Here is a 17240-nt window from a genome sequence, read left to right as displayed (position 1 = left end):
TATTCCCAAACTCTCTGACAGTGCGATCTCTATATGGATTATGTGATTATGTCATTTTTATAAAAATATATATATAAAAACACATGTCTGTATTAAAGGAAAAAAATGATCGATAAACACGTATTTGGAATGGGATAAAATAAGTGCTTGGGTGTCTTGTTCATTATATTTATTTTCATATAAAAGCAACAGAACTTAAATTACATCCAGTTTATTAGCAACACTGTGCACGAGCGTGAATCCCGTGAATCCCGCGATATCCATCTTTGATCTCACAGGTGTCTGATCCACTGCGAGAAGAGAAAACTGTCCGGCTTGCCTGCACTTTTTTCACTCCTCCTCTCACTTCAGCCGCCTACTCTCGCATACATTTCAGGCGAGGCAAGGCACATCTCAAACAAGCCTATTCTCATGAAGTGACTCTCATAGCAGCTCTGTGATGAAGTTCACATGTGTAGCCTACATATACCTGCGTATCACATAGACTACACCAGGCGTTCCCAGGCCAGCCGGGAGACATAGGCCCTCCAGCATGTCCTAGGTCTTCCCCGGGGTCTCCTCCCGGTGGGACGCGCCCGGAACACCTTCCCGGGAAGGCGTCCAGGAGGCATCCGGAACAGATGCCCGAGCCACCTCAGCTGACCCCTCTCGATGGGGAGGAGCTCAGCTCTCTCTGAGCTCCTCCCGAGTGACCGAGCTTCTCACCCTAAGGGATCGCCCAGCCACCCTGCGGAGAAAGCTCATTTCGGCCGCCTGTATCAGGGATCTTGTCCGTACGGGTCGGCCAATCTGGTTCCGTCCGTTAAAATTAACTTTTGCAAATAACAATCGCGGTCCTGGACAGTGAGTGAGCTTGTACATTAAGATAAAATCGGATTTTCTCCAGTCATTGTTAAAAAACAAGCGAACAAAACTGGCTAACTAGCATTAGTGAAGCGACCAGAGAGATGTTCTGCCTCCACCTAAGCTCCGCCCACAAAAAAACGTCACAATGTTTACTAACTGAAAAGGGGTCTAATAAAGAGTGGCAGGCTCTCCGTAGATGGGCTCTGATTAAACTAAATGACTTGGACATACATGCTTGTGTACAGTTATTTTTCAACAGCTAGGCTATGAGCATAATATTTCTGGTCACGGGAAGTTGTAATAATTATGAGAATAATTCCAGCAGATTTGACTAATTTCTGGGCAAGACACTGCTTCGCGGATCATGAAGATGTTCGATTCTTTGATATTTTCGGTGGATTTGCTTTAGAAAAGCAGTTAGAACGATTTGTTCACACATCGGACTGAACAGTGGTCTTCTCGAATTAACAAACAACTCGTTGAACTATAACAATAGGCTTGTTTGACATGAGCAAAATCTGCGCAGAACCGACCACCGGTGATCACCGCGAGATGCATGAAATCTGTCCGAGTGCGGTCTGACTGGCTCTGATGTCATGCTGACGACAACACTCTCGCGATCGCAAGGCGCACGTGTCGGATTCTGCAGTCGAGCGCAGCTTGCTCTCCACGCTGATCAGGCACGATGGGAACCGACCAGGGGGGCAGTGTTCCGGAAGACACTGAAGCTTCCCCGAGCGCCGCCATTGGCTAGCGGACCCCCACCTGCTGTTAGCATTCCATTGACTCCCATTCATTTTGGCGTCACTTTGACAGCGAATAACTTTACATCTGAGGCGTTTAAAGACACCGTTTGTCCATTGTTTATTTCTAAAGAAACACGAAAATGTATAAAAGGCTCCATTACCTTGTATCTTACGTTATGGCCCCGTAGAAGCAGTTTTTGTAAAAATAGGCTAACAATTGCGTCATAACGGCGCGACTCTGTCGCACAAGTCAAAAAATTACCGTGTGGACAGGCAGAGAAGCTCGCAAGCAATCGGGAGGACGTGGAGGCATAAAGTCAAGGGAGAAGCCCATAGAGATTCATAAAGTTGCTCCCGCTGCTAGCTCATGGACAGCTAATGCTCACGCTCTCCGTCTCTGCGAGATTCGGAAGGGAATGATTCAGATTTCTCTCGGCACAGCTACTAGAAGACCTACAGGTTGCTCACGTCACATCTACGTCGTCAAGCTCAGTTTGAGCCTGCGCAGTTCGCCTGGCGATCAGGAAGTGAGTGCTTCTAATTGACTTCACTTCTCTCCGTTGAAACCTATGGGGTCGCTGTGTCCAGTTTATATACTGTCTATGGAACCGACTTGCTGACGACACAGTTTAATGCTCATTGGTTTAAACAACCGTGATGTATTGTTCTCTTTTAAAATGTTTGAATTTAAAACTCTGATTTTGGTTATTTGATTGTTGTCATATTTATTAAAAAATATTTATAAAACATGTCTGTTAAAGGAAAAATGATTGATAAACACGTACTTTGGTATGTAATTAAATAACAAGAACTTTGAGTGTCTTGTTCATTACATTTATTTTATTATAAAAGTAACAGAACTTAAATTACATCCAGTTCATTATAAAATAAATAAATAGAACAAGACACCCAAAGTAGGCCTAGGCTATTGTTATTTAATTCCATTCAAAATACGTGTGTATCAATAATTTTTACTTTAATACAGACGTTAATAGCCTACAATGACATCACATAACCCATATAGAGATCAAACTGTAAGAAAGTTTGGGAATATTCGCTCATAATTTGTACATGATATCAGAGTTTTAAAATCAAACATTTTAAAAGAGAACAATACATCACGGTTGTTTAAACTTTAAACCAATGAGCATTAAGCTGTGTCTCAAAAAAAGCCATTAGAAGCTATGATTATAGCAAAGAATAAGGAACAAATGAAACCATGAAATGAAATGGGACCTGAAAGCGCGCGTCGAGTGAACCGAGGATAGTTAAACTGAATGCAAATTTTTTTTATTGTTTATTATAAATATTATAAATTATATAATTTAATCACCAGTAGGCAACGATTAAAATTTGAAGAAGAAGAAAATACTAGATAACATGTAATATTAGTGGTAGAGGATGTCAGGCGCCGCTTAATAATGAATGCAATAAGAAGTGTTTTTTCGAACCGGTTCTTTGAAATGAACTATTTGGAGGAACCGATTCGCGGAAATGAGTCGGACGGCGGCCGAGCTGAAAGCGAATGACGTGTCGTGACAACAGCAGGACACGCCCATCGCATCCGGAAGTACTGCGGGCTTGCTTTTGTTTTGCTGTCATAATAGCAAGTTAAATCGTTATGTGTCCACACCTTATTTAGAGTAACTAAGTTTGAAAGCTCCTTGAAATCAATATTTTTCAGTCTTGCCTCATTTTATTTCAGGGTTGGAGGTTGGGAAGTTCACGTTACGAGAACAACTCAAGAAAGAAACGCAAATTATCGGAGGAACAGCAGCCTGTAATGAAGAACAGGATAAAATGATTTGTCATATATCCGTCAAACGTCTTTAAACGTCAATCATGGATTGTACAGCTCTTGAACTCGATGCTGTTAAATTTGCTAAATCAGCTGTACTGAATGATCAGCAGGGGAAATACAATGAAGCTGTTTTCTACTATAAGGTAAGCTTCAAGCTCTCCTTTTCTGACATTGAAAGCTGATTTAATATAATATTTACCTTAACCTTTCTGAAAAGGCTCTATTCTTTCATGTAAATGTCAACACATTTCACACTATCGTCAATAAAAACCTGTCATGAAACATTTTTTTACTTTGAGGTGGAAATACATTTTTGGATAAAACTCATAATTGATCATATTTTGTATTTTGGGTTCTGATTAGGAGGCTGCCCAGGCTCTCATCTATGCAGGCATGGCTGGATCCAAACTAGAGAATATTCAAGACAAGGTGAACGAGTACCTGGACAGAGTACAGACTCTACTCAGTGCTGGTCAGTTTACATCAACTAATACCAATTTGACCTCATCAAAAAGCTGTTTTCATCTATTAATACTCAGTATCAATATTTACACCTTTTAAGTTGATCATCTAGGGCTGAATTTTGTTTGCTGTTCTCTGCGGTCAACAAGAAAGTGAAACCTATTCCTCCTCCCTATTGCAGAAGAAAAAATGATGCTCATATTTTCCACAGCCCAACCTTTAGAAAGCTTACATAGGTCATACCTTATTTGAAAGTGGTGTGACTAATGCAGCAATTGGGAATCACAAATGAATGCGTAATTCACAGCTAAATATAATTCTCTTCCTTGTTCTGTTGTGTTATGTAATTTGAGAACAACATAATGTTTTTCTACATTAATGTTCTGTCATTACTCACGTTTAGGTTGTTCCAAAACTCTGACTTTCTTCAATGGAACAAAAAAGGAGGAATTGTACTGGTTGCTCTTTTCCAGCCTATGAATGATGAATGGGTACTGGAGCTTTCAAGCTTCAAAATGGATGCAAAATCACCATAAAAGTGTCATGAAAGTGACCTAAACAACATATGCCCTGTATTCCAAGTCTTCAAAAACCATATGTTTTGAATTTTAGGATTTTATTTTATTTTATTTTATTTGATAGGATTAATCTTCACTTTAAGTGACCTGTTAACCATTGCAACAGAATCATTGAGTCTGAGTTGAATTTGAGAACTCAGACCAGTTTTGTGAACTGCATAAATGCATTTCTTTTTAAAAGATAATTAATTAATGCTAAAACGCTAAAGTTATCATATGACTTCAGAAGGTTGGGACTATAGTACACAAGTCTCATGAATCACTTTTATTGTGCATTGAATACTTTTTGAAGTTTGCAAGTCTCCATTCGTTGTAATTGCTTTGAAAAGAACGACCAGCACAGTTCTTTCTCCTTTAGTGTTCTGTTTTTGTGTTGTTGTACAGAAAGAAAGTCACATTGGTTTGTAACAACATGAGGTTGAGTAAATAAAGGCACTGATTTTTGGATGAACTATTCCTGTAAGGCCTATCTCAGTTAACTGACTGAATCTCTGTGATCAGTTCAAGCACAGAGCAGTGACCCTCTGAAGAGTAAGCACCAGTTGGATCTGGAGAGGGCGTACTTTCTGGTGACACAGGCTTTTGAAGAGGATGAGAAGGAAAATGCGGATGAGGCCATTGAACTCTACACTCAGGCTGTGGAATTGTGCATTCAAACGGTGAGTCGTCACATAAGGAGAAAACACTTACATTAGTGTTCAAAAGTTTGAATATCAAAGAAATTAATACTTTTATTTCAGCAAGGACACATTCATTTGTTAAAAATGACAGTAAAGACATTTATTGTCCTTTTGAACTTCCCATTCATTAAATAATCCTGAAAAAAATGATCACAGCTTCAAAAATATTGAAAATTATTAGACGGGAAAAACAACGTTTTTAACATGGATAATAATAAGAAAGGTTTCTTGAGTACCATATCAGCATATTAGAATAATTTCTGAAGGGTCATGTGACACTGAAAATAAATTCAAATAAAAAAGTGATTTAAAATTGTATTAATATTATTACTGATTTGCTGTTTTTTTGATCAACTGAACACAGTCTTGGTGAGCATAGAGACAGAGTCAACATTAAAAACATTAAAGAAATTGTACCCCAAACTTTTGAACAGTAGTATAAAGTTGTATAAATATACAGTGTTGACTCGGATACTAGCAGCAGTTCTAACGTAACAGTAGTCAGTCTTTGCAACAGCTGGTGGTGTTAAGTTGGTTGTTCTGGTTTCATATCTCTGACTGGCACTTATATGGTCTCCTCTGGTAATTAGAAACGGAGCCTGTAATCTTTGAACTCTTTCTCTCTCCCACACAGTCCAATGAGACGTCAGATCAGGCACTACAGGGGAAACTGAAGCAGCTTGCTCGCCAGGCTCTGGACAGGTGCTTCACACGTTTGGAAATAGAATGATGTACAATCAGTATGATATACATTTGACCTATAATCCTTTGTTTTCATCTCTTTTTCCTCATCCAGGGCAGAGGGACTGAAAGACTCTCTTAGTAAATCAGCAAACCAGCCCGTCTCCTCTGCATCCAAAGGCCCTGCTCAGGCTAGGCAGTTCTTCCCGCTAGGCCCAGACTTCTCCCTCCATGACAAATCTCAGCCGGTCCGAGCAGTGCAGTCCAGCGAGCCGCAGGGTCAGCGTTACACAGCGGAGGAGATCGAGGTGCTCAGGTAGGCTCAGAGCAAACATGATGTCAGATATTTAATAGCGCATGCTCATTTCCCCATCACCTTTACCTGGCGTATAACTAAAACTCACTAAAGTTAATCTTACGGAAGGACTACAAATGTAATTACACTGTTAAATTAATAAAATTAATCTGTTTTTTTCATACTGTGCATTTATAGTGTTGTGATGGCTAAATTCACTTGTGGCATTTAGAATGATTCATTTTAGTTTTATTTGGACAAATTAGTATAGTAATTGTAATACTGGTTTTAATTTATTGGTTATCATCAGTCATAACATGAAAAAAATATTATTGGCTTATTAATATTAGTCACTTTAAAAAAAAATTATTTCAACATAATGCATGTAGAAAAAAATAATTTGTTGACATTTTTGAAATTATAATCAGTTCTTTATTTTTCTTTTTTGTGTGTGTTTTTTAGAAAGACCTCCAAGATAAATGGAATTGAATATGTTCCATTCATGAGTGTTGACCTTAGGGAACGTTTTGCTTTTCCTGTTCCGTTCTCGTGAGTATTTATTTATATTCTTTGAGTGTAATTTATACAAGTGCAGCTGCTTCAATCACATGCCCTGGAATTTTTGTACCCTGCAACAGCTGTATTTTCTTTTGCACTTACACTATGGCTAAAAAATGTGGGGTCAGTAAGATTATTTATTTATTTATTTATTTTGAAAGAAATTAATACTTTTATTCGGCAAGGACACATTAACCCCCTGGTTCTGTTTGGTCATTTTTGACAAATTTTATGTTTTGTTAGAAGTTTTTACTTCATCGGAATGGTATGAAACTTGGTAAACTTGGTGTGAACACAAAAATATCATGGACATGATTCGAAAAGGTTAAATGGTTCAGAAAAAAATAGTCACACTTGTATTGTTCATGGTCAAAAATAACCGCATTGAAAATTAATAGGAGAATTTCATCTCTTGGAAAAAATTTGGTAGTGCGCCAAAACAAAATCTTACTAAAAGCTAATTTTTTGAGATATCAACCTCAAATTTGGAACACAGCTTTTTAGATTTATGGGTTTTAGAGTAAAATGTGTTTTCGAAAGTTTATACTACATATAATAATTTAAATTGTATTTTTTGCATTTTTCATAACATTAATTGTGAAATTGTATAAAATTTTTTCAAGTTCACTTTTGAAAAACTTTTTCACTTCAGCAATTATGTGCCATTTGTCGTCTTTAAAAAGAGACCAATCTAACGTCTATGCTCCAAAGCATTCAAGATTTATGACAGTTTAGGTCATTGCTCATAAAGTAAATAAATGGATTATAATTACTGCATAAATATAATTTAGTACCATACATTTCCATAAAATAAAAAAAAATAAAAAAAAAAAAACATTGTCAAACTAAAATATAGTAACATTTTTACATTTAATAAAAAAATACAAAAATCTGTCATTTTTGAACGACACACGGACAGTATAGAGGGTTAAATTGATCATAAGTGACTGTCAGTAAAGAGATTCATAAATCAATGTTACAGATGATTTCTATCTCAAATAAATGCTGATCTTTTGAACCTTCAATTCATCAAAGAATGCTATAAAAAATGTATCAGTTTCAACAAAGCATAATAAGCATAACATAATAAGCAGCACAACTATTTTCAACATTGATAATAATAATAAATGTTTCTTGAACATTTTAGATATTAGATATGATACTTATTAGAATGATCTCTGAAGGATCATGTGACACTGAATAGCAGAGTAATGGCTGCTGAAAATTCAGCTTTGCCAAGAATAAATTACATTTTAAAATATATTCAAATATAAAACGGCTTGTAGTAATATTTAACAAAATTACAATTTTTACTGTATTTTCGATCAAATAAATGCAGCCTTGGTGAGCATAAGAGACTTAAAAATCTTACTTTTGAGCGTTAGTGTTTTTAAGAGCAGTAGTCTGAAAACACTGAGTGAAATGTGGAATAGTTAAAAGACTTCAGTGGCATGATTGTTTTTACACATAGGGACAAATGTGGGAAACTGGCTCTGTCGCCGAAGCAAAAAGCCATATTCTCACGCTGGGTTCGTCCTGATGACATCTGCAATAACCCCACCATGATCTTCACTGTGTCCAGCTTCAGCATCAAGCAGGTCTCACTTTATGCGTCATTGACTAAGTTTACTTCTCATTAAAACTTTGCTAATCTGTTAGCAAACAAATGAAACAGTGATGGTTTTGCCTATTGTTTAAAGCAGTTTTGTCGTTAAAAAATGAGCTTGCGTAATGTTGTTTTGTTTGCTCATGCTTGCAGACGGTTGTGTCAGACTGTTCCTTCGTTGCCTCATTGGCCATCAGTGCAGCATATGAGAGACGCTACAGCAAAAAGTTAATCACAAGGTACAGCGATGTTTTACACTAATAGTGTGACTCATGCGTTACTGTAATCCTTGGATTATCAGGCTGTTTTTTGGATGGCTCATGGACTGAATCAAGCTTGTGAATGTCTGGTGTCCTTAGGCTGAAATGTAAAAAATGTTCTGAACAATGTCCTGTAATTTAAATTAATTATAACAAGAATTATAGAATTCAATGGGAGGTACTGGTACCCATAATGATATAAAAATGTCTATTTGTGTTTGTATGTAGCATCATCTTCCCACAGAACAGGAAAGGAGAGCCAGAGTATAACCCCTGTGGGAAGTACATGGTGAAGCTGCACATTAACGGTGTCCCGAGAAAGGTACTCAACCTCTTTAAGCCGCGCCTCCTCAAATAAACTGCCTTTTATCTGTTGCCTTCATCATTGTTTGAAGATGAACAAGTTCTTGAGACTATTGTAATAGTTCAGGTGCGTGTTTCTCTATCAGGTGATCATTGATGATTTCCTACCCGTGGACCGCAACGGCGAGCTGCTTTGTTCCTATTCCAGTAACCGCAACGAACTTTGGGTGTCGCTCATCGAGAAGGCCTACATGAAGGTCATGGGAGGATATGATTTCCCAGGCTCCAACTCTGTGAGTTGCACTTCAGATTTAGATGCTGCTCTAAACAAAACAAGTCTCTATTACTCACCAAGGCTGCTTTTATTTGATAAAAAATACAGTTAAAACAGTAAAAATTAATATTATTACAACTTATATATACAACAATATGTACTATTTTCATATATTTTAAAAAGTAATGTATTCATGTTATAGCAATGCTGAATTTTCAGCATCATTACTCCAGTCTTCAGTGTCACATGATCCTTCAGAAATAATTTAAAATATGCTGATTTTTGTGCTCAAGAATAAGTTCTTATTGTCAATGTTGAAAACAGTTGTGCTGCTTAATATTTTTGTGGAAACCCCTGATGCATTTTTTTCAGGATTCTATGATAAATAAAAGGTTAAAAAGAACAGCATTTATTTGAAATAGAAATCTTTTGTATTATTATAAATGTCTTTACTGTCACTTTTGATGTTTAATGCATCCTTGCTGATTAAAAGTGTTTATTTCTGTCAAAACAAATCATACTGACCTCAAACTTTTGAACGGTGTTTTTGTATAATTAAACACTAACAACACTAATTTACACTAAAATCAATGCTTTTACATGCTACATGTGAATTTAGGCAGCACAATAAAAAAAAAAATTATATTCTGCATTATTCTGAATGAAACTGCTTGGTGACATGTGTTTTTTGTTTGTGTATGTTTTTTATTTGTAGAATATCGATTTGCACGCTCTCACTGGCTGGATCCCAGAGCGTATTGCTATGCACTCAGACAATCAGTCCTTTAACAAAGATGACACTTTCCGCATGCTTTACCAGAGGTAAGCACACACACTCACAGTACACACGTCCACTGGTGTGGATTGATTTCTAACCACTATAAGGTCAAATGTTCCTTTAGATTTTGTAGTATGTAGCTACTTCAGTACTTTACTGGCATTATTCAACTTGCCTGTCTTGATTCTGTGCATAAATAGTTTGTATGTTGCTGTGTTCTTTTCATAATTTTTATATATTAATATTTTGAATTAGCTTTTTTTTTTTTTTTTTTTATATATATATATATATATATTTCTATTTAACTTTATTTTTTTTTCAGTTTTAGTTTTAATCATTACAACTTATTTTATTTTGGTTAGTTGCCAATGCAATATTTCTCTTTTCGTTAAGTTAAGTTTTCATCTAATATTTTTTCTGCTTATGCATTTCAACTTTTTTTCACTCACTGAATTATTTTTTTTTAATAGTTTCAGTTTTAGTTTACAATACCAATACGGATCTATTCTGTCAGGTTTCACAGAGGAGATGTTCTTGTCACCACGGCGACAGGGGTCATGACTGAAGAGGAGGGGGACAAGTGGGGTTTAGTGCCCACACATGCTTACGCTGTTCTAGACATCAGGGAATATAAGGTGACACTCATGACCCCTGGTCAATGTTAAATAACTTCTGCTCAGAGAGGTCTCATGACTGCAAACACATCATCCTCTCCTTGTTCTCACAGGGTAAACGCTTCCTCCAGCTGAAGAACCCGTGGAGCCATCTCAGGTGGAAAGGCCGCTATTGCGAACGTGACGAAAAGAACTGGACACCAGATCTTCTCAAATACCTCAATTTTGACCCCAAAACCGCACAGAAGTTTGACAATGGTAAGCCAGTGCTTATCTAACATTATAAAACGGTTAGTTCCAATCCTTGATTCTGATTGGTCAATAGCTGTGTTTTATTGACGATACAACACGGCTATGACCGCTTCACCCAACGGTTCTATGTATCACTACACAACACCCCTAGCAACCACTCTTAGCAACTTGAAAACATGTTTGATCTCATTGATGTTCATTGAAGCTATAGTAGAGTATTGTGACTGTGAGAGATCGAGTAAGCGAGTGTACCTGCATTTACAGTAGACAGCATTTTCCTTCAGGTCAGTCCTATACTCATAATAAAAAAATCAGTGAATGTCCGCTGCGATATCTTGTTCTTTTAACAGTTAAGGGTTTTTTCCGTGCCTATAGGCATCTGTCATATGCGTCTTCCTTCTCCGTGATCATAAGTTTGAGTCCTTTCAATGTAAAAGTCTTCTCTACTAACTGACTCGCTCATAAAGACAGTCTTTGTCGCTATTTATTGGCGAAATAATGTATGTAACGTCTGTTGCTGTTTACGGTCAGGGACTATTTTTTCCAGCGGAAGGAATGCTTTTAGTTATTTTACATCATGAAAGTTGCATAGATACATATTTTTTGGCTGTAATATTTGTATTGTGTGCTAACCGTTTTATAAAAGCAATAAGGTACGAGAGGCTGTGCTGTATCCTGAATACCGGTAAGTCACGGCTGAAGGGGTTGCACTTGCAGGCACTTCGGTTCGTGCCTAACAACGCCCTTCAGCGTGACTTATTCACGGTACAGCACAGCCTCTCGTACCTTATTGTTACATGACACAGAGACAAATGTTGTAAACGTTCTCTTATTCACCTGTGTGTTTTTCTTTAAGGGGTGTTTTGGATCATCTGGGAAGACTTGTGCCAGTATTACGATGTCATCTACATGAGCTGGAATCCAGCACTGTTCAAAGAATCCTCATGTATACAAAGGTTCGACTCCTTTTACATCATCAATAGTATTCTGTCAAAGTCTTTGGTGTCTGATAGGCTATGTTTAGACTGTGGCCCACATTTTTTTGCTCATAATGTAACTCAGATCTTTCTTTTTTTTTAATTTTTTATTTTTTATTTTTTTATAAATATGGTCTTAGACCAGATACAGGTCTGAGGTTTTGCATTGCAACCTCAGTCTGAACAGTCATATCGAAATTCATGCGACTTTTACTCTGGAACGTCACAATTCTACGTTGATGGGATTCACTCCAAAGATTTTACATATCACTACCGATAGTTCTTTAGTCATTCTTAGTTTTCTGGAATGACATTCGTCACAATCGCTGGCTTCCACGGCACATCAGCTTAGAAATGAAGGCATAAACACTGAATTCAGTGGCCTTCCATATGACAGCGTGTCATTTTGTTATTGTTCTTTGTGTGTACGCAAGTCAGTTTAGGACCGTGATCAGTTCACACTTAAATCTATGAAAGCTTGTTTCCCACTACAAAATAAAAAGGTAATTGTGAATTTTAGTTCTCGCCCAGAACGTAACCATACCGCCAATCCAAACTGTATGCTAATTGTCAATCGTATTTGACGATAGTGCTCCTGACAGAAGTGACCTCATATCTCGCAATTTGGACTTTATAACTCGCATATACAGAGAAAAAAAAGTCAGAAATATGTGATAAAAACTTGAAATTGTGAGAAAAAAGGCAGAATTGTGAGTTTATATCCCACTACTCTGACTTTTTCCCCCTCAAAATAGTGATTTTTCTTTGCAATTGAAAGAAAAAGTCATAATTGTAAGAGAAAAAGTCGCAATTATCTTTTTTTTAAGGTAACTGATGGAAAGGCGGAAACAAGCTTTCATACGAATCTGATATTGACCACATTTAAAAAATAATGTGAACAGATGGAAAAAAATAAAAATTGATCTGAGCAAAAAATCAAAACTGAGAAAAAGTCTTAGACTTAGTCATGTTATCGGATAATTAGAAAATGTATGTGCATTATGCAATTGCAGTAGCTGGGATGGCAAACAGGGACCTGTGAAGGACGTCTACAGTTTGGCCAATAACCCGCAGTACAAGCTGGAGGTGCAGTGTCCTCAAGGGGGCGCTGCAGTATGGGTGCTACTCACCAGACACATCACTGACAAGGTAAAACTACAGATTACAGTGCAGTGCACTACAATCAGATTGAGAGTACTAGTTTTTACAATGTTCTTACTTTCTCATTCGCTCTCAAGGATGACTTTGCGCAGAATCGGGAGTTTATTACTTTAGTAGTTTACAAGACCGATGGAAAGAAAGTCTATTATCCAGGTAAAATTAGACACTGAAGAAATCGTGTATATCTGATTTCTTTATAGTTCATTACATACATTTTATGTGCCCTTGTTTGTGTTTTTCTGAAGCTGAACCTCCTCCCTTCATTGATGGCATCAGGATCAACAGCCCTCACTACTTAACCAAGATCAAACTGACAAGTCCTGGAACTCACACCTTTACACTGGTGGTCTCTCAGTATGAGAAACAAAACACCATCAACTACACACTAAGGGTAAGACACATTCAAGTGTGATGGTTTTTATTTTCATATTAATTGAATCCTATTGTTCAATGCTGTCATGAATATGCCCTTTCCAGGTGTACTCAGTATGCAAGTTTAATTTCTCCAAAATCCCAACACCCTTCATCCACACCAAAAGAGTGAGTTAAAACTTCTACTATCACTTTTTATAGTGTTTGTGGTGGTGGTGGTTATTGTTGGAAGCTATTTCCAGATTGTTTTTTAACATCTCTCTCTTTGTTGCTGTTGATGTATAGATAAATGGCCAGTGGAAGGGGGCAAGTGCAGGAGGTTGTGGAAACTACAAAGATAGCTTCAAGAACAACCCCATATACCAGTTCAACATAGAGAAAACAGGCCCTCTGCTCATCGAACTCCGTGGCTCAAGGTCAGACTGCTTGCGATTTTACTCCACACCACCAGAGGACACATTTCCCTTTTTTCATTACATTTCAAAGCAACAGTGGTACTCCTAAAATAAGTGTGATAAATGTATGTCCCTTGACACCTGAACATCAAAATATGATCTAAAGGCCTTTATCATTTAAGAATTTTTTTTATTTTTAAATATGTAATTTTCTTCATTTCCATAAAGGTTTGCTTTGATTAGGTGTATCTTGCATAGGTTATGTTAGCTTAGATAACTAAGCAAGCTGAACACTGAAAGACAAAGGTTGTGATTTTGGTTTTAGAATGTGATATTTTTGTACGCTACCATTCAAAAGTTTGGGGTCAGTAAGAGTTTAATACTTTTATTTAGCAGTGATGCATTAAATTGATCAAAAGGGACAGTATAATGTTTCAAATAAATGCTGTGTTTTTTTAAACTTTATTTTAATCAAAGAATCCACAAAAATATTAAGTAGCACAACTGTTTTCAACATTGGCAATAATAAGAAATGTTTTTGAGCATCAGATGGCATGTTAGAATGATTTCTGAATGATCATGTGACACTGAAGACTGGAGTAATGACTGATGCAAATTCAGCTTTACCATCACATGAATAATTTAAAAATATATATATATTTAAATTGTAATTATGTTTCACAATATAACTCTTTTTACTGTATTTTTGATTAAATAAATGCAGCCTTGGTGAGCATCAGAGACCTCTTTTTAAAAAACATTAAGAAACTCTTACTGACCCCAAACTTTTTAACGCATAGTGTATATATTTAATGTAATGTAATATGTGATGATATAAAAGTTATTAATTTCTGTATTTTTGTTTAATAAGATGACTATAAAGATAAATTGCTATAACATGCCCCAAAAAAGTTATTTTAAGCATAAGAAGGGGGTAAGATTTCACGGGCCGTCAGATTTCCCTTGACACCAGGATTGACAGGGCCGTCCTCTGCAATCACTTCTTTATGGAAGAAACACCTACGCATATTCAGAACCCTTCTGTCTTTGAGTGCGAGAGTGTGTTCTCAGTGATGTGAGGATGCGTGATGTCTGTGAATATAAACGAGTTTGGCTTTCTCTCTGCAGGCAGTACAGTGTGGGCTTTGAGGTGGTGACCGTTTCTACTGCAGGGGATTCTGGATCATCAGGCTCTCAAAAGAGGGGCAGTGGAGATTACCGGTAAAGAAATACTCTCTTTGTGATGAAGAAAACTAGATGTCTGTTTTATTGCTTTAAAGATAATTACATTGTCTGAAATCCTGTGTCCATTTCCATTCTCCCATATTAAGCACATTGGTATAAATAAATATTAAATATAACTTTTTTGTAACAATGTAAAAGTCTTGCATTCTTGCTGAATAAAAGTATTAATATCTTAAATAAAAAAAATCTCACTGACCTAGGGCTGTTAAACGATTAATCGTGATTAATCCTTTAACAGCCCTACACTGACCCCAAACTCTTGAACAGTAATTTATACATTTTTCCCATACCCAAATAAGACCCTTGACCCATTTGGCACTCCCTTGAAAACCCTTGGTATATATGCATTAGTCACTTCAGAAATAGCATGCTATTATCAACACAGGCTGGTATATATTTATTTCAGTATGCTAACATTCAGCTGGCCTGTTTATATCCCCGTACGTGCATAGACAAAACTGTGTAGATCGTTCCACTTTAGCATCAGCATGCAAATGCTTGAAAAGCACAACCATGTCTCACAAAGAAATCTAGGTCAGACATAGTTGATCATTTGTCAAATAGTCTTGTGACTGAGGAAAATGTTTAATGGTTTATCCGCCGTCTCATCTTGATAGCAGTAGCATGATTTTCTTTGTTGATGGTCTGCATAAGTAGTTCAAAGATTAAGGCGCATTTATAATGTGTACTCTAAAAATCGATTAAAAACGGATCATTATCCTTCCTTATATAACAGAATCTGATCTCTTTATCCTCAGATGCGGTTTCTGTTATATGGATGTTGAGAACTTCCCTGCTGGGATTTACAATGTCATCCCCTCTACCTTCCTGCCCAAACAAGAAGGCCCGTTCTTCCTGGACTTCAGCAGTGTCACTCCACTGCGCGTATCTCAGCTGCAATAACGGCTCGAGATTATCGGCCCACCGGATTGTTCTGCAGACTGAACAGACACACTGAAGATGCTTTAGCCAATGCTCATTGCTCCCTACGGCACAAACACTCTCGCTTACCAAAATAAATAATCCCCACCCACAGATGGTACCTGACACAGTGCCATGTTTGTCATGTTAGTGTGTGATAGATAGCGTACGACTGCTCATGACAGTGCCATGCTCAGAGGAAGTGTGTTCAATCAGCCAAAAATACACTCCTCTTACAATAGTTCTGCAGTCCAAAGTGTTATTCAAAAACAATGTGTGTGTACACTTGAACTGAAATGACTGTTTTCACTCAGGAGACTTGCATTAAAGCAAGGCTGTATATTAATGATGTCTGATGATAGATCAGAGGGATATGTTTTGTGTTCATACTAAGGGCTCTTCCTCTGGTCTGTTTGCTTATGTCAAGGTAGAAAGACTCAGTTGCAGGGCTTTTCTCTGTAGTGGGCAGAGAATGAGTGCACTTTTATCAAAAAAAGGCTTTTTTTTTTTAGCTTCCCCCACCACCCATTATGCGCATCAATTGTCAACTTGAATTGTTTATCAGTCACTATCTACCAGCACAGTACTGAATGTTTACAGAACATTATTACAATGACCTGGGTGTTCTTACATCATAAAGGGACATGCATGATTGAGGATGATGTTCCGTATTGGGTATTGTACAAATGCTTAGTTCTTCCATCTAACATGCTTTTTGATTTATGTTCATCTGCTCGGATGTATTTATTTGCAGAGATTAAAATTAAGGTGTACATGTCATCAGACATCCCTTTTTTATAATAGAATTACATTGGTGACTTTACAAAAACAAGTTTTTTTTATTATATAATAACTAGTTTTTACAGCATTTATTCTTCTTGGTTACTTTTTTGATATTTACATTCTGGGTCAAAAACTTAAATTTTTGCCACACCTTCCAATGGCTTGTGATTTAAGAAAATTCACCAGCCATAAATATTTTTTACCGGCCATGAAACTGCTTTTGCAAAAACAGGTGGTTAGACACCAACAGACAGAAATAATCTACCAGTGAAAATTCACAATTCTCTTTTCCAATTTCAATACCACAGCTAAAACTACTAGCCTAACTAATTTAAATAGAAAACAAGTAACTGTAGTTTTCAGGTAGAGACATTGAATAAAAAATCCAAATGTAAAATAACACTGGACAGTCTTCACTGTATACATTAAACATAAGAGAACGGATGCATCCTTATAAATGTCAAGAGCAGTGAATGATTTTTTTTCTTTCTCCTTATTAGGCTGCTAAAAAATAATCCGAAAAAATGTAGCACAGTGTCCTCAAAAATATTAAGCAGCACAGCTGTTTTTATCATTGGTAATGTTTCTAGTGCAATAAATCAGCATATTAGAATAATTTCTGAAGGATCATGTGAAGACTGGAATAATGGCT

General features: G+C 36.8%; 1 protein-coding gene across 2 annotated transcripts; it reads left to right on the top strand.

Moving 5' to 3' along the window:
- Window positions 1-3080: 3080 nt before the first annotated feature.
- On the top strand, window positions 3081-16981 carry capn7 (calpain 7). Of its 2 annotated transcripts, XM_079627096.1 has the most exons (22): window positions 3081-3162; window positions 3298-3536; window positions 3757-3865; window positions 4935-5092; window positions 5748-5815; window positions 5910-6110; window positions 6552-6638; window positions 8119-8245; window positions 8407-8492; window positions 8742-8835; window positions 8963-9109; window positions 9806-9912; window positions 10383-10503; window positions 10596-10740; window positions 11591-11690; window positions 12725-12860; window positions 12950-13025; window positions 13118-13263; window positions 13350-13412; window positions 13530-13660; window positions 14768-14860; window positions 15643-16981. In XM_079627096.1, exons 2-22 carry the CDS (start codon window positions 3435-3437, stop codon window positions 15785-15787), a joined length of 2442 nt encoding a protein of 813 aa, XP_079483222.1. In that variant the 5' UTR covers window positions 3081-3162; window positions 3298-3434; the 3' UTR covers window positions 15788-16981. The 2 variants fall into 2 exon arrangements, with proteins under 2 accessions (XP_079483222.1, XP_079483221.1); XM_079627095.1 differs by having other exon boundaries at window positions 3094-3536.
- Window positions 16982-17240: the final 259 nt, after the last annotated feature.

This window comes from Phoxinus phoxinus (genome assembly GCF_949152265.1).
Source record: "Phoxinus phoxinus genome assembly, chromosome: 10".
Taxonomy (NCBI): domain Eukaryota; kingdom Metazoa; phylum Chordata; class Actinopteri; order Cypriniformes; family Leuciscidae; genus Phoxinus; species Phoxinus phoxinus.
The sequence above is the reverse complement of the archived record's forward strand: the minus strand, read 5'-3'. Positions and strand labels throughout refer to the sequence as shown.

Excerpts from the sequence above, each read along its gene's own strand:
- capn7 (XM_079627096.1), top strand. The coding sequence starts at position 3,435 with ATGGATTGTACAGCTCTTGAACTCGATGCTGTTAAATTTGCTAAATCA. Across the intron at positions 5,816-5,909 it reads GCTCGCCAGGCTCTGGACAG|GGCAGAGGGACTGAAAGACT; the intron begins GTGCTTCACACG and ends TTCCTCATCCAG. Across the intron at positions 13,661-14,767 it reads ATCGAACTCCGTGGCTCAAG|GCAGTACAGTGTGGGCTTTG; the intron begins GTCAGACTGCTT and ends TTCTCTCTGCAG.